Source organism: Xiphophorus maculatus, chromosome 16 (genome assembly GCF_002775205.1).
Source record: "Xiphophorus maculatus strain JP 163 A chromosome 16, X_maculatus-5.0-male, whole genome shotgun sequence".
Lineage (NCBI taxonomy): Eukaryota > Metazoa > Chordata > Actinopteri > Cyprinodontiformes > Poeciliidae > Xiphophorus > Xiphophorus maculatus.
Window position 1 is genome coordinate 24,388,397 of NC_036458.1, and position 24,919 is coordinate 24,413,315.

General features: G+C 41.0%; 1 protein-coding gene across 1 annotated transcript in view; it reads right to left on the minus strand.

Annotated features, from left to right (window-relative positions):
- Positions 1-887: 887 nt before the first annotated feature.
- Positions 888-24,919, minus strand: part of carm1 (coactivator associated arginine methyltransferase 1) — a 30,982-nt gene continuing 6,950 nt past the window's right edge. Inside the window, exons 2-16 of the mRNA XM_014473587.2 lie at positions 20,469-20,594; positions 20,217-20,323; positions 17,120-17,224; positions 16,766-16,876; positions 12,387-12,564; positions 12,183-12,273; positions 9,687-9,768; positions 9,482-9,567; positions 9,085-9,174; positions 8,868-9,005; positions 7,512-7,601; positions 7,289-7,401; positions 4,155-4,232; positions 3,457-3,525; positions 888-3,378 (exon numbers count right to left, since the gene is read on the minus strand). Of these exons, the coding sequence (XP_014329073.1) occupies positions 3,239-3,378; positions 3,457-3,525; positions 4,155-4,232; positions 7,289-7,401; positions 7,512-7,601; positions 8,868-9,005; positions 9,085-9,174; positions 9,482-9,567; positions 9,687-9,768; positions 12,183-12,273; positions 12,387-12,564; positions 16,766-16,876; positions 17,120-17,224; positions 20,217-20,323; positions 20,469-20,594 (1,604 nt within the window). The 3' untranslated portion in view covers positions 888-3,238. The remainder of the gene's footprint in view (positions 3,379-3,456; positions 3,526-4,154; positions 4,233-7,288; positions 7,402-7,511; positions 7,602-8,867; positions 9,006-9,084; positions 9,175-9,481; positions 9,568-9,686; positions 9,769-12,182; positions 12,274-12,386; positions 12,565-16,765; positions 16,877-17,119; positions 17,225-20,216; positions 20,324-20,468; positions 20,595-24,919) is intronic.

Here is a 24,919-nt window from a genome sequence, read left to right on the forward strand (position 1 = left end):
AATGACGCTGCCTCTTTAAATTATATTTAACTGGTACAAAGTGTGCGAATAACAAAACTCCACACCATTATACCACCACCACCAGCCTAAATCACATATACATGGTTAGACAGATCAGTTCTTTCATATCTACATTAAATTGTAACCCGGCCATCTAAGTATTTCAGGCCCATCACATTAGGTTTTTTTATAAAGTATCTATTTATGTCCCGTTATAGTGAGTCTCATTCTGCTGGTGTGGCCTTCTGTTGCTGTAGCCAGTCTGCCTGAAGAGCCCCGTGTTCAGTGATGAAGTCTGCTTATTCTACTCCAACACTAACAGTACTTCCATCCACATAACTGCTGCTCACTGGATAACAGAAGGTTTATCATATCATTTATCATAGCAGCTGCTGGAAGCCTGACAACAACCACACCATGTTAGCATTACTTCAATCCACCTTTTTCTCTGATCACCTGTTTTAACAAGCCACTAGCAGGTGGATCTGAACGTGGAGGCAGCATGTTTATGACTCCATGATCATCACTCATTTGAATCCTATAAAAGCAAAACGTAGCTCAAAACTCTCTGTATATGTAATAATATGAGCTTCATTTTCATGTTCAAGTTGATAGAAATGACTAAATTGTTGGTTCCTAAGGTTCTAATCATCATCCATCTTTTGACCAGTTAAAAACCTCACTGGGTGAAATATGACATTTTCTAACATCACTCACCTTTGAGTTATGGAATATTTGTATTACTATAGAGTTTATGGCTTGAAGTACTGGAACAAAGACTGGATTTGGTGTTGCAGTACAAAATCTATCTACCTGTAGTGTGGAATGAGAGAACACTGCAACCTCTAGGACTTTCTAAAGTCGCGTCTTGAGCAGAAGAGTCAGTGTCAGACAGCGTCAAACATGTTATTTCTCATTGGTCAACACACACAAATGACAGTAATCCTTTACACTGTTCCATGATCAACAGTGGATGCCACCATTTGAATACAGAGAGCATGAGTCCATGATGAGAGGGACAGTATGACTACAGGCTAACTAGCACATGGAAAACATCGCTTGTGTCCACAGTCTATATTACAAAGAGGAAAGAAGGAACTAAAGCACTACAACATTCCAGGATTCCAGGATGGGTTGGAACATCTCCACATTTAATTTCTTTTTTTTTCTCTTTTTTTTTCTTTTCTTGTGAAAGAGGAAAAAAACAAAACAAAAAAAAAATCAAGTCAACAAAAATAGTTCCTACTAAGAGACATTTTCCTAAGCTCTCCTAAAAACTTGCAAAATCAAGTTCCAACAGTTGTGACACTGGAAGTAATGCATAAAAGTGTCAGTCTCTCTCCTTCCTTTCCTGATAAAAGTGGATGTGGGTGGAGGCTATAGACGACGATGATATGCTGATGCTCGTACGGAAGTGAACGGATGAGGAGCTCCGGCTCCCGGACACTTGAGTCTCAGGTAAACGTGAAGTGGGGGACGCAGAGGAGGTTCCAGGGGCCGCTGCCTTATGCTCCGTTCTTCCAGCTGATTCCTCACAAAGAGCCAGGATGAAGGAGCCCATGCTTAGGCTGGGCTGAATGTTTCAGCAGAGTAAAACATTCATCACCTTCCATGCTGAGTGTTTAAGCAGAAAAACTTCTCTCATCTGTTTGCATATAAAGGAGATATATATATATATATATACACACATATATATATATACTTCCAGTGGAAGTTAGGGACAGTAGCAAGCAGTTATGTTAAGTTTTCTATTCCATGTGTGTTTGAGTGAAATGGCTAAAACCTTTCAGAGGTGCAACCATCCTCCATATGAACTTTCTTTTCAAGTTTTTTTTTGTTGTATTTTTATGTTTTGGATTTTGTTTACCAGCACTGATATGAAGTTTCAGTGCTATATATATATAGCTGGCTATTTGACTGTAGCTCCTTGTCACTGTTTGGTCAACTTCATGCCTTAATTGTCAAACCCATCAAGCTCTTATGCTGCAAAAGCGAAGTCTAACCAAGTATCTATGTCTAGTTTCTAGTACAGATATTTTTGTACATTTGCATACAACAAAATTAACTTAGAAGTAATTATTCAGCAAGCTGTAGGAGCTTGTTTTAAATCAATCACTCCTTAATATTGATTAAAAAAAGTAATAGTTCCACTGACAGATTTTTTCACTTACAGCATGACATTTTCCCATGTTATAAATGAAATAATCTGTCAAAAATATGTTCACTAGAAACTGGAGAAATATGCTTGGTTAGACTTTATGTTTTTGTAGTCTATGCCCATCCAGCCCCACTCACCACAGGTGGAAACAGTTTGTGTGATATTTCACAAAACAGCCTATTCATCAATTTAAAGGTTTCCTTCTAGATGATCTGTTCACCATCAGCAGATTAAATTAAGTTTAAAACCAGAAGCATCACCTGACATTTGAGTCTACATGAAAACAGTTGAACACTGCCCCCTGCTGCTGCTAGTAAAGAATGCAGGTTAAAAAAAAACCTGTTCCTTCCTACAGTGAAGATTATTAGGGTTGATATATAAAAATTAAGTGCACCAACGCTGCTGTGGGTTTTGCTTCATGGTAAATCTTTTAGGTTTGATACAGATATTTAGTTCCTGCCTGGTGAGTCTAGAGGAACATTTGAAGCAGCTTCACCTCATATGGTTTTAAATAACATCTGTATATCCGTCAGCTTCTATAGACTGGTCATGTGGTAGAGCACAGAGAGCTAACGCTAACAGCAGACATGTTCAGAGGCCTGACAGCATCACTCAGCATGGAAGGTGACCAGCATGCGTCTCCTAAAGGTCTTGAAGCTGCATGTCATTAGAAAACAAGCTGGAGGTGAGTACCGGACTGGGACGGTCTGCTGAGTGGGCCCGGAGACGAGGGTCACCATGGAAACAAGAAGACAGAAGCCCAAGGCAGAGGGGGTCAGGGTTAGACAGAATGGTGAAGACAAAAACTTAAAAGGTCCCGACAGTTAAAAACAGAGCAGAGCAGGAGCAGTATGTGGATGGACTGTGATAACGGTAGATACTGGAGGAGCTCCACAGGGAGGACTACTGGGACGCCTCAGTCTTCAGCAAGATAGGCGTGGACGGATGGACAGGGCAGGGGACGCCAGCACAGCACTAGTTTTGGTTTCCTGGTTTTGGTTGTGAATGGTGAAGGGAGGGGGGGTTCCTGTCATGCGGGGAGGGACAGAGGGTCCGATATGTCTTTACAAGATCTTCACTTTAACTGCCATAATGCATGGTGTTGCTGGGGATGACCATGGGGGACGCCATGGAGATGGCAGCGCCCCCCATGGTGAATTGGTTGGTGATGGGATAGTAGGTACCGCTGCTGCTGGGGCCCGACTGGCCTGTTGTGGCCCCTGGAACAGAGAGCAGAACATGGCTTCATGACGTCTGAGGACCAGGCTTCAGGAGACGTTGTGTGAACGGCAGATTACCTTGGACTATTCCTGTGCTCATGATGGAGCCCATCCTCGAGTGGGTGTGGTTCACTATCCCTGTGTTTACTGGGAGGGGACAGAGACAGACAGAGAGGACAAAGACAGACAGAGGGGACAGACACAGACAGAGAGGACAAAGACAGACAGAGGGGACAGAGACAGACAGAGGGGACAGCAGTCAGATTAAAGAATCAATCCTCGCTTCTTAGATGCTATGTAGTAACTATAGCAACCCAAACGCTGTCCACTACCTAAGGTAACTTGGTAGCATCAGTTAGCACATGATGGAATGTCCTGTGGGCCCGGTCAGGACCGGCACTGCTAGAACCTGCTGCTGTTCTTCAACAGAGCAAAACGTTCCAAACTTTAACTAGTTGAGCTAGATAAAGTGACGATCATTAAACCTGTCATAATAAACAAATTAATCAATGGTGAAGTAAAACTAACTCAATATTTCTTGATCATTCAGAGGGTGTGCTACATACTGCATACATTTGATCTCAGTCACTTCTAGAATGTTAGAAATGAACCAGATCACTTTTCTGAAAATAAAGACATAAGCAGATGTGAAAACAACAGCGCTGTGTATTCAGTTCAGCAGGACCAGCGAGTTTATTTATAACAGCATCACCTAGATAAAACCAGGAGTTGCTTTGCTGGTTCCCTGCATGAGGAGCAGAGAGGCAGACACCTACCTAGAGGGATGAGGTTGTTGTGAGACACTGCTGGGCCGCTTCCAATGACTGTGCTGAGGTCATAAGCTGTTGGCATCCCTGTTGGACACAGCAGACACAGCGGTTAGCATCTACCACTAAGGTTCTCCAAGGTCACCCAGATTTATCAAACAGAAGCTCCAAATAAAAGCTGCATTTAATCATTCTGAATCCAACTTCATCCAATAAAACACCAGAGGAGATGAAGGACACCTGGTATTTATAGCTATGTAAGTTTTTATAGAGGAAGTAAAACATCCTGTCCAGGTTAATCACAAATGTTATCATATTTTCAGATGATCAAAAACAGTAAGAGGTAAAAAAAAAGAAAAAGAAAATTAAAACATACATAACAGGGTCTGGAATAGTTCTGTTTGTTCTCTTCCTACTCTGTTGTTTAACAGAAAAATTAAACATGATGATTACTGGACACGTCTGGGTTCCAATCCCAGCATTTAGGAACAATCTGCATCAGGTGAACCGTGCTGCTAGTCAAACTGTCTGAGGTTTTGTCAGCTGCACCCACTGAAGCATGCAGCCATGTTTCTAAAAGTCATGACCTCTTCAAGGCTCTGCAGCCTGTTCAGCTGATCTGGGTTTCCTTAAACGAATCCATGTTTACTGTGAAGGATGTTATTGTGCTCAACGTGGAACACGCCAGTCAAAACGATGATGTCTGCCGGTTCAGTCAGTCATGGTGGTAAGGCTGTGTGGGCTTTCGACCCTGTGGTGAGCGCCACCAACAGGCCGAACACTGCCATTTAAAGCATCATTTATAAGGGCTGGACAAGAAATCCATCAATCATATATATATATATATATATATATATATATATATATATATATATATATATATATATATATATATATATATATATATATTAGCTATAGTGATAGACACATGATATAACACATCTGATAGTATATTCACCCAACTGAACAAAAGCCTTTAGCTGCTCAACCTCTGACGGCTAATTGAGCAAGGAGGTCTTTAGTTACCTAGCAACAACCTATTGAGTAACTTGTACAGCATCAGGTTAAGGTTTTGCCACAGTGCTAATAACTGGCTAAAAATAAAAACAATTGTGTGAAGTAAAAACTGTGGCTAAAACAGGACAGGTCACGTCATCAGTTTGGAAGGATTTCAGATATTCAAAACAAAAAACTCAATAACTATCAATATCTACTGATATGAAAGGCTTATATCGTGATACATTTTTCAGCCATATTGCTCAGCCTTATCATTTATAGTGATAAATTCCTTATGATAAGAATTCTGATCTGTTCAAATAAAATCCAATTAATGATGTTTATATTGTTGAGGCTTTTTTCCCACTGTTTATTTAATGGGAGTATCAATGAATATGCAAATATGACTAAAGGCAGTTACTGTGTGCAGCTTAGTGATAAAAATCACTTTATGCGACTGCTGAGCTAAAGAAGCTCATTACAAATGGGTGTTTCTCAAAAGCAGTATTTGTGTTTGTTGGGGCTTTGATCGATTCATACAGTCACAGCCATTCTGTTACCTAAAAAAGTCATAAGAAATAATTATTTTTGCTATCATAGTGCCACAAAACATCACGACAAAACTTTTAAATCCAGTCTAACTGCAAGGAAGCACTCAGTGGGAGATCGCAGCATCCAGAGCATCAGCATGATCCACAGTATGAGTGAGGCTGGCCCCTGATGGAAGAGTGTGTGTCTGGTAATGGACTGGTTGGGATTCGACTCCAGCTTCCTCTCAGCACATGCCAAAGTTCCCCCGAGCAAGGCACTGAACCTCCAGGAAGATCTGAACGACTTTAGTCCATGAATCTCATGCTGCAGATGAAAGCTGATGTCATTTTACTCCACACGACAGTGAGCAAAGTACTGGAGCCTGACTGGAGGTCTGCAAAGACCCATTTATAAAAACCCATCACTGGGAAGGTTCCTCTCATTTCACTTTAAGGTCTCATTAAAATCTTTTCAGACAAAGAAGAGATTGGATGCATGGATTACCCTGATAGATTATCATTCCCTGACCTGAAAGGTCAGGTGTCATTTAGGGTCAGGTTGATGGAAGTCTGACTTCAATGTTCTGTTCAGGTATACAAAGCATTCTGATTGAGGGAGTTTATGGTGGGACAGAAATATGAAGCTGCTTTAAACATGAAATCTGACTGGATTACAGAATGAGGGAAAAAAAACAAGCAATATTACACAAAGGCATGGTGTCAAAAATACCAATGACACTCTTATCATGACACTACTCTTCTTGTCTTTGTATATTTGCAAAGACAAGAGCAAGAAAAAAAGTCTGCTTCATTAAATCTTTTGTATTTAACTTTATAAAAATATGTTTTACATATTTGTTAAAACTATTGCCATATCACAACAGCACAGTATGAGACAGATAATCTGAAAAGGTAAAGTTCCACCTCTTCTCAGTAATGACTGCAGAAATAAACAGCACTGTCAAAAACAACCAATCAGAGCCAGGAGGAGGGCTGTAGCGCTGTCAATCACCCTTCTGTAAGCACTGCTCACATCCTTCAATTATTTCTGCTACGTTGCAGCTTCTCTTTGTCAGCAGATCCTGCCATGAATGCTAAGGCTAGTTAGCATGGCAACCGGTGACGGCAGATAAACAGATTTCCTGGAATAGTGAGTCGTTTCTCCACTATTAGCACATTTAGCAGAGAGTACACCAGATTGATTGAGAGCACCAAGCTCCTCCTCTCAGCTCTGATTGGTTGTTTTTGATCCGTGCATTTATTCAGAGGGCACCAGTAGCTCAGGAAGGAGCTCGATATTTTCACAGATTCTCTGTCTCATTCTGTCACGACATGGTGACAGTTTTAATAAATACGTATAAAACCTATTTTTCATGGAAATTACGTACTGCAGCTTTAAGTCTGTTAAATTGTTTTCTAATTGGCTGGATGGGAGGACCTCTGCAGTGCTCTCCCTTCAGTCTTGGCTAGAAAGCTGAGAGAGGGTTTCAAGTTCTGCCCAGAGTCTTAAAATAGCCTCATGCCTGGTGGGGGGGCAGGAGGGACTGGAGCCAGACGGAGGAGGGTGTATGTGGGGGGTTGGGGGGGCAGCTTTAATCTGAGTGTCTCTGTGTTCACCTGATCCAGCCATCCCCTGACTCATACTGTAGGTGGCACCTGTGTTCCACATGTTCTCAGAGGGGGAGGTGTAGTGTGAGCCAGGAGGGGGGTTAGGGGTGGTGCCTGTGTACCTGCGCACAGAAACAGACACGGTTGGAGATGAAAGACACACACACAGCAATCTGTGTGTGTGGTCCTACGGGCACCGTGGCAACCAGCTGCAGTGAGGGGAGGAACTCACCTGAAAAAGGGGTTCTTCAAGTCCAGGAGGTTGCTGGACTTTGATCCGGTCTGGTCCACCTGGGCAACAATACTGATGTCATAGCTTTGTCTGGAGGGACAGAAGGGATTATGGCAAATATTAATAGAATTATTCAACGAGACACAAGACATGGGTTTCAAAATGTGTAGCGAATAAACATCTGAAAACTGAAGCTAAAGCTCAGCTTGTTAAATGGCTAAAACTGAGTCAGTCTGTTGGATGGAGAGTGGAAGTTTTCAAGTCTTGCCAGACTCACTAGCAGCCTTAAGTCTGGACTTTGACTAGGCCACTCTAACATGAATAATTTTGGCTGGGTGTTTAGTCTCAGGTCTTCTGTGCTCAGCTCCAGTCATGTGCTGATCTTTCACCAGTTTCCATGAGGAAGAACAAACATCCCCACCTGAAGATGCTGCCAACACCGTGCTTTATAGTGTGGACGGTTTGGGATCTCATCTGATCAGAACACCTCCTACATGCTTGATGTGACCCTTAAATGGTTTGTGAAAAACTTCCAATTCTTAATCACTTTATTTCAGGATGATGATTGTTCTCTGACAAAGTGTTCAGACAGAACGTCTTTCACATGTCAAATGCCTCAGGTTGGACGCTTGTGCACCTTGAAGTCAGATGCTTGACATTTTTGTCTCACCCGAACCGACTTTGATGATCTGCTGACCCGTATTGTTAACTACACCAATACAACACAATTACAAAAAAAAAGTGACAAATTTGCACCACAGAAAACAGGATTAAAAAGGAGAAACAAAGTAATCATTCATGCATCTCCTTAAACCGGTGCCTTCAAATTTCTTAATTCATTATTTTTGTGATGTCCTTTTGATCTAGCCATATCAAAAGATTTCCAGCACCGCAAGACTTCCCGACGCAAGACTTCTCGACTCACCCTACACTGGTGTCCACATGGACTTTGCATGTACACCAGTCACCCCTCAAATCTCGTTGGGTCTGAACCAGCATCAGACTGACCCAGAGCAGTGGATTTGTGCTCAGATTTAAAATGGCTGGCCTGTTTCCTAACTGGGTGACTTCTGAAGGCATCTATTGAAATTAACCCTAAATGTTTGCAGAAAAAAAGAGAGTGAAATTATGTTTTTGTTCAATTCAAAGTTGAACAATGATGTTCTACTTTGTATTAGTCCATTCCTTCAGAACCCCAGCTAATAAACTACAGTTGTGGTTGTGAAGTTACAAAAGGAGAGGAAAATCCATTTGAGCGTGATTTGTGCTCTCTGAACACTTTGAAGTCTAATTCAGAACAGCTTAAGCATTACAACTATTTTGATTAAAACCAGAGCGAATACATCATGAAGCTACCTTTTGTTGGCTACCAGCATGGCCGTGCCGGACAGCGTGTCCCCAGCTTTAGCGAAGAGGGGCGACTGCAGCAGGCAGCGCACCTGGTACCAGTGGGTGAGGGGCTCTGTGGGGGCTGTGGACAGCCACACGGTCATCCTACAGGGCGACAGGCAAAAGACAAGCTGTTGGAATCCAGTTCCAGCTGCAGGCAGTGCGTGTCTGTCAGAGGACTTACACTGATCCCATAAAGGCCACATCAAACCAGAAGGCCAGGCCGTGTACCAGGCCAGAGTGCATCATGTGGAACTTGAAAGGAATCTCTATCCTGAGAGCAAAGCAAGAGTCAGTAAGCAGACACTCTGCAGAGAGAACACACAGTCTCAAAGTCTACTTTACAGTCAACTCATCAGATGGACCAGACACAAAGAATCAAAATTATGTGTCTCGCCATCATTAAAAACTTAAAGACATACCACATAATAAATAAGAACATATAATAGCCAAAGTTTTCTATGAGCCACAATAAAACAATATTTAAAAATGTCTTAAACCAGATACCATATGCAGCCTTGAAAACAAACTCTCATATAGTTAACATCTTAGACGGCTGGAGCTCTAACACATTCACAGACCTGTAGAGATCCTCCTCTTTGGCCTCCAAGAAGTTCACCGTGTATTTAACTGACTTGGCCATCAGGATGCGGATATCAAACGTGTCCTGCAGGGGGCAACATCACAGGATCCAATTCACACAGAGTCCAGCACCGAGCTCTGCTGCCATTTTCTCCAAACCACCAGACCAGACCTGCACTCTGTGTTAATCAGTGAGTTACGCACCACAATGGGCTGGCGGAAGTACTCATCCACTGCGGCTCCCCGCAGAGCAGAGAGGTCAACGCCGTGGAAAGAGGGCTGATACCTGAGGGGACGAGATTACTGATTTCAACAGTCAACAAAGACTTTCATCTAAAACTATGTTGTTTGACACATTTCTCTTTTTTCTAGAACCATATTCACAGTAGGTTGTGCCTGCACAGACGTAGCAGCTTAATGTAGGAGCTTTCATTTTGTATCTTTACCATTTTTAGAGTAGGGGTGGACTTAAAGGTTTATCACAATATTTTGTGATATTATTGTGATGGCATTAAGTGATCTAAAGAAGAATTTATTACTCCTTTGTTATGCAACTGTATGACAGCAATCAAAACCTCACAAACACAACACAACTATCTGTAATCTGAATCAAAATTCTTATAAGAAATTTATCACAATAAACAAATATCACCATGTTTTGGACCTAAAGGAATCCTTTAAATAGCAAAACATTTGATTTTGTGTTCATTTAATTCATGTTTCTTGGTATTGCGAGAGGTGTGAATAGTTTTAAGTTTTATCTGCCGTTTGTCTCACCTAACATAGAAAAAGAAGCTACAACAGAAGCAGAACTGGTAGAATAACCTGCATCGTGTGTAAAAACTGTTCAGCCACACAGCAGCGCCTTGAGCTTCCTATTGAGTGGAACAGCAGCAAAAACTGCTGATGACGCTTAAAAAAACTGCTGACAGAGTGAAAAGAGGAAATAAGGAATTGTGTCCTGATTTGATGGCATCTATAATCCAACTGTTAGATTTGTTTCCACCTTAAGATTTTCTATAAGCAAAGACATGCTGACTGTAAAATTATTTAGGGCGACAAATATTGAGGCCTGACAATCATTGCGTGGAGGCATTGAAATGCCTTGCAAAGCAAGGAATCCATGCATTGCATGGCAGGCACCTATTCTACACCTCAAAATAACTGCCGCTTCTCTTCACCGCTAATGCGGCTCGTACCGCTGCGTGCCCCCTTACAATATATATATAATATACAGTACAGACCAAAGGTTTGGACACACCTGTCTAATTCAATGGGTTTTCTTTATTTTCATGACTATTTATAAGGCAAGAAATCCCACTTATTAACCTGACAGGGCAGGTTGACCTATGAAGTGAAAACCATTTCAGGTGACGACCTCTGGAAGCTCATCAAGAAAATGCAGAGTGTGTGCAAAGCAGTAAACACAGCAAAAGGTTGCTACTTTGAAGAAACTAGAATATAAGGGGTATTTTCAGTTGTTTTACACTTTTTTGTTTAGTGCATATTTCCACATGTAATATTCATAGTTTTGATGCCTTCAGTGTGAATCTACAATGTCAATAGTCACGAAAATAAAGGAAACTCATTGAATTAAAAGGTGTGTCCAAACTTTTGGTCTGTACTGTATATCTCAGGTCATTGCAAGGCTAAAACGAAGCTAAAATAAGGCTAAAATGCTTATGTTTTTTTAAACATCTGATTTTTACTTTTGCAAGATTTAACAACTGTAAATTTCTTGTGTCAAAGTAGATAAGCAGTATTTCAAAAGAGCTTATGTTTAATAAACAATGATACTACCGCACTTGTTATTAATTTGGTGTTGAGAGATGAGTGTTTTTTTCTGGTAACGAAGTATAAATCAGATTTTTACTCTTGTGTTTAATCTCTGTTTTATAATATATTTACCAATGGCAAAAAAAACAACATATTCCCTTTTCTGCAAAATTCACCAACTACACAATTCTTGTTAAGTAGTAAGTACTCTAAAATAAGTAGTATTTAAAAAGAACAGAAGAAGTTTTATGTTTTTTGAACAATAACAATATTTGTTGTTAATCTGTTGCTAAGAGATGAGCGTGTTTTCTGGTATCCAGGTGGCACAAAGTAAACAGCTGATTTTTACTAAATTTAACTGTAAATTTCTTGTGTCTAAGCAGACGAGCAGTATTTCAAAAGAGTTTATGTTTTATAAACAATAATATTGTTATTAATTTGGTGTCGAGAGCAAAAAACTGGAGGCATTGCATTAACACTAGCGCAAACATTAGCAGTGCACTGCTAGCAGACACTAGCAGTTTAACTGTGGTCTTTTCCCTATAACAAGCATTTTTAGCTATTTTTGATGTATTTGCTATGTTTAATATACCGAGTGGAGGAAGTCAATGTAAGACAACATGCTAGAGATGCCCCACATGCTACTGACAGCATTTAGACTAGCATTAACATTTTGGCTAATTTTAGCTTATAACTAATTTTAACATACTGAATTGAGTAACTCCATGTTACTCAACATGCTATTGAGTACATTGTAGCTTACTTTGGCATTGATGCTAATTTTTAGCATCAGAATGCTGGGTTCCAACCAACGGGTACAGTTTGGCAGGCTCCGTTTAAATTTTTTCAGAAATTTTCTAGTTAAGCAACTAATCTTCTACCCGTCTGTCTAACTCCTTTGAATTGCGTCTTGCTCATCCTCACCAGAAGTTGGCCTTGGTGAACTGCTCCATGTAGAGCTGTTCATCTGTGAAGGGAGCCAGGTGCACATCTCCGATGGTGGGGAACATTTTACCTGCAACACACAGCAGCAGCAGAAAGTCAGAAAGACAGAGGCTTTCTATACAGCTGCACATGTGCAGAACCTGTCACAGCGTGTGTTTCATCCAGAGTCCCCGACCTCCTCACCACTGGGTTTGAGGAACTTCTTGGCGTGCAGGTAGCTCTCCAGCATGCGCTCGTTGAACAGCATGTAGCCCATCGGCTCTGAGATGATGATGTCCACCTGCTCTGGCAGTGACACTTCCTCCACCTTCCCGGGGATCACCACCACCCGCTCACTCAGGCGGTTGCTGTTCACCAGCACCTGCAGGGGAAACACGGCCTGGTAAGAACTGGACTGGACTCTAAATGGAACAGGTGAGTATAAGGTTAGAAAGTGCAGCAATGCAGCAATAAATCAGTGTTTCTTGGGCTGAAACGATTATTGGATATTTGTCAGCTAATTTAGAAAACGATTAATCGGTTAACTGGAGTATTAAAAAAAACAAAAACGCTGACAAAACTGTACAAAAAAATATATACATTTTGGATTTAAGGTAAAACATCTAAGATAAAACATTCTTTGTAAATCTCTTCTACCCAGAACTCCTCAAGTGGCAGTTTTACCTTCACCTGGTTCAAATTCCAAAAACAAAATCTCCTATATGAACCTTTTTCTATCCAACAATGAATCAGTTAATTCAAACCATAACCAACAGATCAGTCCTGTACTGATGTTCAGTCTGGCAGAAAGAGCTAGAAGTATTTATTAGTTTCCTACCGATCTGTGTATAAATGTGAGTGTGTCTGTGAGTGTGAATGGGTGAACATGACTCTAGCATTTTGACTCTAGAAGTCAAAATGATTGGAAAAGTGCTGTATAAGTTCAGTCTATTTACAATTTTAGCATTTAGCTGCAAACTTAGCTAAAAATGATCAAGTATTGACTAAAAAAATTCTGTTTAAATTATTGAAAAACAAAATTAAGTTATTTGTTAATGTATTTCTAATATTGCAATAAAAAGATTTCAGTGGTATAGATGAAAAATATGCTGAATATGACAATATTTTGATCCAATTACTCAATATCTTGATCAATTACTAAAATAATCGTTTCGTTGCAAACTGACTGGTGATCAGCTGGTCGAAGTAAAACTGATCAGTGAACAAACCATCACTAATTACAGTCATGCTGACTGTAACAGCCTTCTGTGTAGATGCTGTTGCTGAGTGAAGATAGCTCAGCTGTTGCTGTGTCAGTATGAAGTCAGAATGTGGAGCTTCCTGACAGGAAGCAGCTGTTCATCCAGACTCTTACTGCAGCTGATAACAGGGAGGAGGAGATGTTGTATCCTCCAGCAGAGGGGAGGAGGTCTGCCTGTCTAGGAACATGATGGATTAGGAGACACAGGGAATCTTTAGGAATCTTTAGTCAGAGTTCGGCTGATTCTACAGGGAACACTCACACTGAGGTGTACAGCTAGTAATACCTGAGCTAAGTGCTAATATATAATGCTGAGGACTTTAGTCATGCTGCCAGTCTTCTGTTCTTTATAAAGACATCTAACCATAACGCTGAGAGCTTTAATGGATCTATTGATGTTCAGCAATGCAGAGATGCATTGCGCAACAAGCTGAGAAATCGCTTTGATTTTACTACCAACATTTCATTATTGGAGCTCGAAGTTCATGTGGAAAGCAGAAAAAGTAGTTCCTTGTATTCACAGTTAAACTGGTATTGGCCGTTTAGATTCTATGTCTTGTAATCCACGAAAAGTGAGCTAAAGGAGGAGAAATGGGAAGCAGATCTGCCTAACTGTGACCAAACATTGCAGGCATCAATCCTACATGATGCTGGAAACAGTCCGAGAGAGCAGAACAGTCAGAAAGTTGGAAACACAGGTTCACCTGACCATTAGAGTCTGGCAGGTAAAATGGAAACAAGACAAACTACTGACACAGAAACCATGCTGGGCAACGCCGTGATGCAGAACCCGCAGCAGGTGGCAGCTTGGAATGAGGAGTCGGTGCTTGGAATATTGAACTGTGGCAGAAAGCAGTTGGTTAGCTCAGAGCTCAGGAAAGGTAGAATAATGACAGGCAGCACTGCAGCATGGAGATGGTTCTCTCCCTGAGGATCGGTTAGAACGGCTGGGCTCCACTGAGCAGAGCAACATGATACTAGCAAACATGTTCATCATGTAGCTGCTGATTGCCTCTAAATGTACTCTGCGGAAGGACAGTGAACCCAAACAGAAAATGGGACCAAGCCAGACCTGAACTTAAAGTGATGATGTAGCTTATTCTGCTTATTCTAGGGAAGCACCGATCCACTTTTTTCACTTCTGATACCGATATCTGAGACTTAGTATCAGCCGATACCAAGCAGATATAGAACGACAGTACTGAATGATCTAAAATGTTTTTTTTAACAGATATACAAATATACTAAATTACAAATGTATCTGATAACTTTGCACCAGTACAGCACACTTAAACACACCAACAGCTTCACAATCTTGGCCAAACATGGAAAAATAACAACTTTCATTTGTTCAGTCAGTGCAATTAGGAGAACAGCCAATAAATAATAATAAAACATGAGGTCGCTCAGAGCGCAAAACATAGAACTAGGCTGGATAGATCTGCCCTTATGGATCGGACACATCATCACCGATACCAAATCTGGAATTTTTTCAATATTGGAACTGACACAGATATTAATATTGGGTTGGTGAATCTTTAATTTATTCAGTCTGTATCCCACTGACAGACATAAAGTAGTTCTCCAAGATCATTTCCACCTACGATGAACCAGCATATAGAGAGGAGCTGGTGTGGTCACATCTGTGTGTGATGACCGCTCAGTCTGCAGCTTTAAAACATGGGCAAATTAAAACATTCACATTTGTCCCACCATTTTTCCAACTGGCTAAAACATTGACAGTATCAGACCAGACGGTGCCAGACACATTCATTGGCACCCCTCCTATAGATGTGCAAAAAGCTGCATCATAATCTCACACTGAACATTTTAAAACAATTCCACCTTTAATTTATGGACATTTATTCAGAGAGGAAGGACAAATCTGGCTTTAAGCATTAGTTCCTAACAAATTCTAAATTAATGGCACCCCTAGCCGATCCCTTTAGAGCAGTGTCTCATTTCCAGTCCTCAGGGACTAAAACCCTGATTCTTTTAGATGTGTGTCTGTTCCAAATCACTTCATTCAAATGACTGCTTGACCTATTCTGCATGCTGCAGAAGCCTGTTAATCACATACTTATTCAAGGGGCAGAAAGGAGACACCTCTAACATGCAGGGCAGCACTTCCTTAGGATTGGAAGTGAGAAACAATCCTTTAAAAGGAATGTAACTGAAGCTTTGTTTAAAAGTAGAAATGACTTGATTGAGCTGATGAGAGTTGCTGGCCTTTTCTAGTGAGCAACCAGTGACTCTGTTCACTGGGCTGGAGGAGAAGCCATGGTTATATTTATTTAAAAAAAGTTTTTTTGTGTTTTTTTTAACATATTTATTAAAACTGTCACTTTGTCATGATAGCATGCTATGAAAGATATAATCTTTGACAAAATAAGAAGCTCTTATTTAGCTCACTATGAAAAGCTCCTCTAGCTTCACAATGTGAAGCTAGAGGAGCTTTACATTGAGCTAGAGGAGTGCTAGCTCCTCTAGCTCCCAGTGCTAGCTCCTCTAGCTTCTCCCAGTGCTAACTACAGAAATACACAACTTAGTCACAAACAATCAGAGCTAGAAGGAGGGCCTTAGCGCTGTCAATCACCCTCGTGTATGCACTGCTCAGAGTCTTGCTCTCTGCTATACTACACCACAAAAGAGTCTGTCATCAATGCTAAGGCTAGTCAGCATGACCACTGATTACGATAAGTTCTTTCTTCGCCATTAACACAGTGAATAGCGATTACATGAGATTGACTGACAACGCCAAGCCCCTCCTCCTGGCTCTGATTGGTTGTTTTTGATCAGCGCATTTGTTCAGACAGCAGTAGTAGCTCAGGGAGGACGTGGAAGAGATCCATAGATCCATAGACAGATAATCTGTCTCATGTCATACTGTCAAGACATGGTGACAAATTGAATAAATATGTCAAAAACATGGTTTTTATTGTTACATAATGTAGTTTTAATGTTTTAATGTCCCTTGAAGAGTGACTTCAAGGGACATTTAAAATGTCAGGAGACTCCACATGCAGCCTGCTGTACTATGTAAACTGGTCATCACATACATTATAACAGTAAGATGAACCAACACCTACAGGCAAAAAAGACTGAAGAGCTTTCTAGAATGTAGATCCACGCTAGTTATTCTTTAACGTGATTTCTTCCCTTCAATAAATGTACTCAAATCAAAGTTTTTGTTTTTCTGAAATGTTCTAAAAGCTGTTAGGCTGCTGTGCTAAAAAGATCAATTTTATGTTTTCTTTATCGTCTTTCCCCAAGGTGCCAGCAAACATGAGCACCACTGTAGCGGTCACAGACAGGTACGCACCTCAGCATGCTGAGCCATGGTGCTGGCCTCCACTGCATACACCTTCCTGGCTCCAGCCTGGGCCGCAAAGAACGACAGGATTCCTGATCCGCAGCCCACATCCAGAACCACCTGGAGATCAGGAGGGAGACTCAAGGTCATGGTGAGCCACAAGTCAAAGCATTAGTTCTACTAATGAGGCTGGTTTCTGTGCACCAAAGAAAGCATGGAGGCAGACTTTAAGGAGCTCTTAAGAGGAACTGGTGAACAGAACAATTTGCTTCTTGTTTGGGTTTCATTTATTCATTTTTATCCATTACCAAGAGCCGGCTACATAGAGCTGAACCTGACGGGTCAGTCAGGGCCGGAGGTTACCTTGTCCTTGAAGTCCGTGTGGTTCTGCAGAATGGCCCGCTGGTAGGTTCCTGTCCGGACATAGTCCTGCATCATGTTCTGTTGCTGGGAGAGGTAGCCGTAGAACTGCCAGAACACCAAACAGGAAACGGTTTTAGAGTACAGAAAGGTTTCATCAGAACAGACTGCTTCAGTTTCAGCTGGACCTAAACCCAGGCTCAGACTCCAACTGGGTTTCCTCCAGCCACCCAGCCATCAGCTCTGACCTGCTCCCTGTCTTTGAGCTTTATGCCAATCAGATCCAAGCCTCTTCCTCCACATGTTCGCTGTGTCCCTGAATCATGTAGAGCTTTCTATAAAGGGGCAGTTTGTGTTTTCCAGGCACGTAGTGTCATTTTATATCACAATTAAGTAGCTGTTACCTTTGGTTGTTACAAAATGCTGTATGACAAGAACTGCTCTATGAGACTGGAAACTGCAGCTATGAGGAGGAGCTGAGTCCCGAAGGTGGGGCTAGGTCCACCCAGGCATTTGCACAGCTAAATGGTTGCCATGGAGATTAGAGGACTTCTCCAATATAAATGAAAGAATCAAGGCAACACTAAAGGTGTGTTTTTGATGAGGAAACAACATTATAACATGACGTGGAGCTAATACTGCTCCTTTAGCCAAATGTTTCATTTCAGCTGTTCATAAATAATATTAGTCCTGTCAACACATTTTCCATATCTGAGCTGATATTACTGCACATCCTAATAAAATTACATCAAAGAGAAAACTGCCTTCACAAGAGGAAACATAAGAATTTGAAGGGGTATGAATACTTTGGCATGGCATTATAACCAGAGGAGCTACTTTCATTTCACTGAACCAACCGAAACAAAGACAGGAAAATAAGAGCTGGGTAACAAATCAATGTTATTGATTAGTTGAATTATGATGGTTGAATCTCTGGAAAGTCTGGATTTTTTTCTCTCCCACCAATAAACTTGTTGTGTTTCTGTAGTTTCAAATTCAGGGCAACTGGGAAGAGGGAAGACTTGGGGGAAAAAAAAGAAAAAAAAAACTTTTCAAAATATTTTTTGTCACTTGTAATCTCTTTTTAAAGTATCTAATCTAAAATGGGATTTGGCATGACAAAAATCTAAAATTTTACTTTGGAAAGTAATGCTGGTAACCGGGGGAACCAAAGCAGAGCATTTAAACATAGATGTAAAGATACAGCTGTAGCAGTGCTTGACCACCAGAGTGCAGTGTTCCTTATGTTCTGTGAGAAAAGATCTGCTCACTGGCTCCATGCAAACACAAATTCAATTCAAGTTTATTCCATCAAGGACAGCACATTAAACAATGTTACATGTTAAAAACAAAGCAGCTGTTGTTTTGTACAAAGGTTTTCTAGTCACAGGCTAATTTGCAAACCCAGCCTTCTACACTCTGACCTAAAACCTTAAAGAAGAGCCTGAGGTTTCCTCTTTGTGGAGCTGGAGATGACTGCTCTGTGAGCCAGAAGCTCACAAACTTGGAAGATGCAGTTCTGAGGAGCAGATGCGTCTTGAAGGTGGAGCAAGGTCCACCCAAATGTTTTGAACAGATAAATGGTTGCCTTGGAGCTCATAAGATGTCTCACACATGCATGAAAAAAATCAAGGCAAAATGCCAGGCATGTTTTTGATGAGAGAATAGCATTATAGTATGATGGAAAGTCCAAAAAATTAAATTTGACATCATACTGTCCCTTTAACCATGAGCCATGGTGACTGAGTTAAAGACCTAATAGACATTACCAGAGGGGCCGCTTTTCATTGGCTGATGCCCATTCTACGTGATCACGTGCGTGGCCGTCTCACAAACACACTTAGCTTCCCGTTAGCTAAGTACAGCATAATGGCAGAACTGATACAACTTCTACACCTTGAAGCCTGTCTGCTACACAGTCTTACGTTAGCTAAACAGATCAATATGCAATGTGTCTGTATCTGACATACACTAAAGATTTTATTCTAGCAGAAAAGCCTTTGGACTAAACTGTAACTCGTGTTAGCCACGCTAGCACCAAGTACAGCTAGTCCATCAACCATCGCTGTGTTCAGGGAAGCGCTGATTAATAATCGAGAAATAAATATCAAGCCTGGAAACTTGATATCATAACAGGCTGAATGTTATGTTTTTAACGTAATCTTTGCTCGTCTTGCGGGGCGCAGGCGGTTGCCACGGTAACAGGTGTGCTTAAACTACAAAGAGAGAGAGTAAAAAGGTAGGAGTGATTTTGAGTTGATCACCTGTTCAGGTTATTTTACCTTTGTTTCCCTTTGCTGTGGCGATTTACAGCCGCTGTAGTTTCTAAACGTTGGACTAATTACCTCGTTCGTTTGTGAGTTTACGTCATTCACAACATCAAATAGAACAAATATATTTCATAAAATTTTAACAAACAAATGGCTTCTACCGTGGTAATTATGTGAAATTAAATTAATTATATCCCAGCTTCAGAAGATTTGCCTTTACCTTTACAGAGCTCTTTGGTTCCTCCTATCAGTCTGTAGCTTCTCATATTGAGGTCAAAGTTCAGATCTACCATAACTGACTGACACCTGCTGGCCTCAGGTTTGCAACCAGCTTGTGACTGAGAAACCAGTAACCTCCTCCCAGATGATGACATGAACTTGTTAGTTCCTCTGTCCATTTAGTAGCTGATATATTGTGAAAATCCAGTAGAAATTATGCACCAATCGAGTCATGTTTACATAGAAACAACGCGCTGCGAGGCTTTGCTTGTGAGACTTGCGGTCACGTGGGTCGGTTGTGGGAGGAGCTTGGTAAGGTCCATGGTGAGAACAGATGGGATATGCTTGTTAGATTACATAATTCTAGATTTCAAATCTCTCAAGAGCACAAAGAAGTCCCGTAGAGAAATATGGAGAGGCTCTTTGTCCTGATGGTCTATTCTGAGACAAAAACTAAAAATAGTCAGGCAGGTAAAGGGGAGGTGGGGGCTGGACAGTGTTCACTAAATACTCCAACAGGATAAAAAAAACATTAGTTTTACCAAACATACCTTCATACTTTCCTTATTCCTAAAGGGCTCAGAGATCTGGGGTGTGTTTGTTTTCCTCACCTGGAAATACTGTACAGCAGAGGACTCCTCTGTTCTTTCACTGAAGACGGAGTGCTCACCAGCATGCCCCCGGCAGTTCTTCAGAAGGTTATAAAAGGACTGAAAGTCTGCAGAAGAGCACAAACACAGGCGTCACCAGGGCTAACCTGGCTAACAGCAACTTTCCTATCAAACTCATATTCATTCAGCATCATCTTTGCCTGCAGCCAGGTGAAGCCTAGCGGCGGCAGGGTCTCATGGTGCTGGTTTTACCTGCGGGCGAGGAGAACTGCAGCAGTACGCTGTTGCAGCCCAGAGTGATGATGAACGACTGCTTCCCTACGCGGCTGCACTCTGTGTCACGAGAAACTGAACACTTGAACACACTCGTCTCCTCTCCTGCAAACACACACAAGGACATGCAATGAATTTAGAACACTGCATTAGAAACAAATCAGCAAAAACCAGCCAATAAATCCGTTTCTAAACCAGGACAACAAAAGGCTGATGATGGAACATTGATGCCTTTACAACATTTGAGTGGGAGAGAATATTTCAGCAATTAATGGCACCCCACAGGCTGAAGATGAGTCACAACAACCGGCTTTAAAACCGCTCCAACAGGATCGATGTAGATTTTCCACAAAAAGATGAGTCAGCAGGTGGAGCAGCCTGGGGTCGTTATATAACGGGAACATTAACATTGTTTCAAAGACAAACATTTTAAGTAAAACGTAGCACTTTTATTTTTGTACACCACCTCACAAAGTGTTCCCACCCCTTCAGCTCTTTCCCATTTTATCACAGTTCAGTTTTAATCTACTGCACTGGGATGTTTTGGACAGGCAGACAAAGTGCTGCAGATTGTCACATGGAAGCAAAATGAGGGGCATTTTGAAAGTTTGCTACAAGTAAAAATCTGAAAAGTGTGGCATGTGTTGGTATTCAGAGGTATTCTACTGAGTCACTGCTCTGTGAAGTGCATCATGTTGCAGTTTTTATTGCAAGTCTGACAATTTATTTCTACCAAAAGTATTTTTTGCAAAGAGATTTTTTTTTTTTTTGACAAACCATCGTTGGAAAGAAAGACCATCGTTGGAAAGAAAGAGGTGGTGGTTTTGTTGCCAGGTGATGGGAGAGAGTCAAATTGCATTCTTTTTTGCTAAACTACTTAACCTAAATCATGAAACCAAGCTGTGTGTAGAGGTTTCAGATTCTCAATTGATTTTAGGCCTGAACTTTGACTGGACTATTCTAACACAAGACTAAACATTAATCTTTCATTTCACAATTATTCACTACTTTATGTTGTGGAACAGGTGCAGCTTGTTTTTGGAACATATCGTGTTTGATACACACTGGAGTTATGAAAACAGGTTTTTCCAAAGCTCTACAGGTGTGTGTTGCTTCACTCAGTGACGTTCAGTGTAAAGGCTCCTTCACTGTTCAATAGTCACACACTCTTCATTCTAAAATAAAATGGAACCATATTTCTGACCGGCCTGACAAGATGCATTTCTAAAATCAATCCAGAAATTTTCACAGTATATTTTCTGTAATATATTTCCCTGAGTGTATCATGAGCCTGGCAGGCCACCAGGCTTTACTTGCCTCTCCACCAGGCTAAGCGTGGTTTGTTTATTTTAATTTGGGTTTTTTATAGACAAGTCACAGGTAAGCTAGGTTTATAGTTGACGCATCAAACTGGGAATGACGGGTTGCACACCAAATACACCATCCTGTATCTGCCCCTTGACCTCTGACACCATAATTTCCAAGTTATGATGCCGGCTCGTGGACCTCCAAATGTTTTTAACGTAACATTTTTTAGCACAAAAACATGGTGGGGAGCTGGTGGGCCACCAGAGCGCCCCTAACACCGGGCTCAGCAGGTTTCCTGGGGAAAACCCTGCATTTCCATATGCAAATTCCCCTGCAGGCATTAAAGCAGTGAGGCTGTTGAGCAGGCTGAGCCAGAGCTAATCCAGTCCCTGATAGAGAGCTGCTGGGTGAGGGCAGCCGCTAAGCACCTGTCCAGCAGATCAAGTAGAAAGGAGGAGCTCAGATGATCCTGTCTTTAGCCCTGTGTCTTTATTACAGCAGAGCAACACTGAGCAGCATGCAGGAAAAAAACTGAATCCAAATGATGTAATTGTCATTATGTCAATGTATTTGGTTTCATTGACAGGATGAAACCAAATACTGAAGTTGGTTTGTTTGTTTACTAGGATCTTTATCAGCTATCGCCATGACAATGGCTACTCCAGCTGGGGTCCACATCATACAAACAAAAATTAATAACAAAATCAGTAACACACTCTTTATATAAAGTTAGTAATGTGACATGTCAGTTGAATAATAAATCTCCATTTAACACTTTGTAACATGAATTAATCAGGGAGCTAAAGCAGGTGTTACATAGAAACAGTGAAGGAAGGAGTTCCATGTTCTCAACTGACTGCTGTCTAGTATGTTTATCACATCATAGAAGATCAAATAGCAATTATGTGTTACAATTATGTAAAGTGTGGCTTAAAAAAAGTTACTTATTCAAAACATTTGGTATTTTAGATTCAGTATTTCTTAAAAAACAAAAAGAGCAAGAAAGGCGACGTCGACCTGATGAATATCTGTTTCTGGAGGAGTTCAGCCTGAGACCTGCATTAAGTTGGACTAACTGTAGTTTGTTCAAACTGGACCACCATGGGGTAATACTGCAGCCAAGACAAGAAGCTGTGTTAATAACTTGAGGGATTAATATTAAGAATATATAATTGGAACATAGATAGTTGTCTTCCCACCAATGTAACAGCCATTCTGTCATCTATAGTAAAACACAGCAGTCTGATTTCCTGACTGTAGTTTTGGCTGAGTTGTAGTCTGGTGAGGGTAGGCCTGTCGCGATAAACGATAAATCGATTAATCGTACGGTAAATTAAAACTATCGATGTCATTTCAAATATCGGCATTATCGTCTCTTCCGGCCTTTTTCTCTTTCTGTTGATGACACTGAATGAAAAAAAGCTCAACTCCGGTGCTCTCCACTGACTCCTCCCTTCCTCATTTCCTTAGTGTAAAGCCCAGCGCACACGACAGGATCTTAGAGCTGTCGGCGATTGTCAGCCCATTTTCAAAACCTGACAGACCACACATTAGCCGACAGAAATCCTAGATATAACGGTTCGATCGGGTTCGTTCCTGCGGTGTGGTGTCCAACAATGGGCACAAAATAATGACTACAAGTCCAGTTAAATAATTTTAAAACCAGGCATTAATCAATGCTTTACTACAATCTACCTGCAATGCATGTGGCTAGTGTCAGCGTAAAGTCCTGACCGAATGAAAATCATTAGAACCTGTTTACGTCACGAAGAACAGCTGAAGAGTTACCGGGTTTATCAACTGCGGTAGCAATTTCGCTCCAACTCCTCCCCTGGTCATTTCTATATTCTTTGCATGTTGAATAAACATTAATGTTGTTTCCATGTCTTCGGGTTGCGCTGTGTCAGCTGTTTGGGATTCCCCGATGTAATTTCCCCTCAGAAAACACGGAGGAGAATCCTCGCTTTCTGATTGGCTACCTGTCACATTCAACAGGCTGTGTTAAGCTCACAGTCGGGGAAAATCCCTGATTTAGATCGTAGCGGCAACGATGATCTACCGTAAAACACCACACAATCTGAGAAAGACCAACGTTCTAAGATTGTCATAAGGGGGAAAATAGGAGCAAAAATCATGTAGTGTGAATTATTGCATCAGGTAGTCGATGTGCCCATCTTCTCTATTTAAATCTAATTATTACTGAAGGGCAACATAGTATACAGACTTCATAATCTGCCCTCTTTTAGTTGAATGCAGTATTTATTTACACTTTGGCTTTATGTTGTTTAGTTTTTATCAAGTACATTTTTTGTTAATGGAGACTGAGAATCCATTTTATTTTTGTTTTTGGTTGTTTTGTTTATTTTGTTTATCAGCTCCAGTGTTAAATATTCTTTTGAAAATAAAGTGTATCTATCTTTGGCAGGAAATCACATGCATTATTACGTCATTTCCATTAAATCAGTGTAAAAAGGTCTTCAGACAATATTATCGTTTATCGCAATAATTTTTTGAGACAATTAATCGCTCAGCAAAATTTGCTATCGTGACAGGCCTAGGTGAGGGTGTAGTTGGTCATGACAACACCAGCTATTTCCTTCTAGATGTTTTGTCTGAGCAAATTAGATATAGAACAGCACAGATCAGCACTAACCACTCCACATGCTATGTGGGGTGCACTCACTTATTGTACATTATGTGAGCAATAATCACTGGTAGGTTTAGGGAGCCATTTATTTCTCTCAACGTTGTGGTAATAATGTTAACATTTTGCCATGAATGTTGGACAGAGTCCATGAAGTTTGTTAGGATGCTGAAGGTGAGAAATGACTTGTTTTACTGACACTAAAAAACATAGTCTACTCTATTGTAGACTTTTGGCCTCCAATAGAGCTCTATAGTCTACCGGCTAGTCACGGTAATGCTTGTTGATGTAATCGCCATCAAATCAGAGCAGCGGGAATGGCTAAGAACGCAAGGGATGTTTAGATTTTTTCCTTAAGGTGGCGTCACAGAGCTTGTTAAAAAGGCATGTGCTAAAACATCAATTATATGAACCTGGTTCGTGTTTAAACAAGGGCCGTCAACGTTAACGCATGCCATTACCTAAAAAAAGTTTAGTG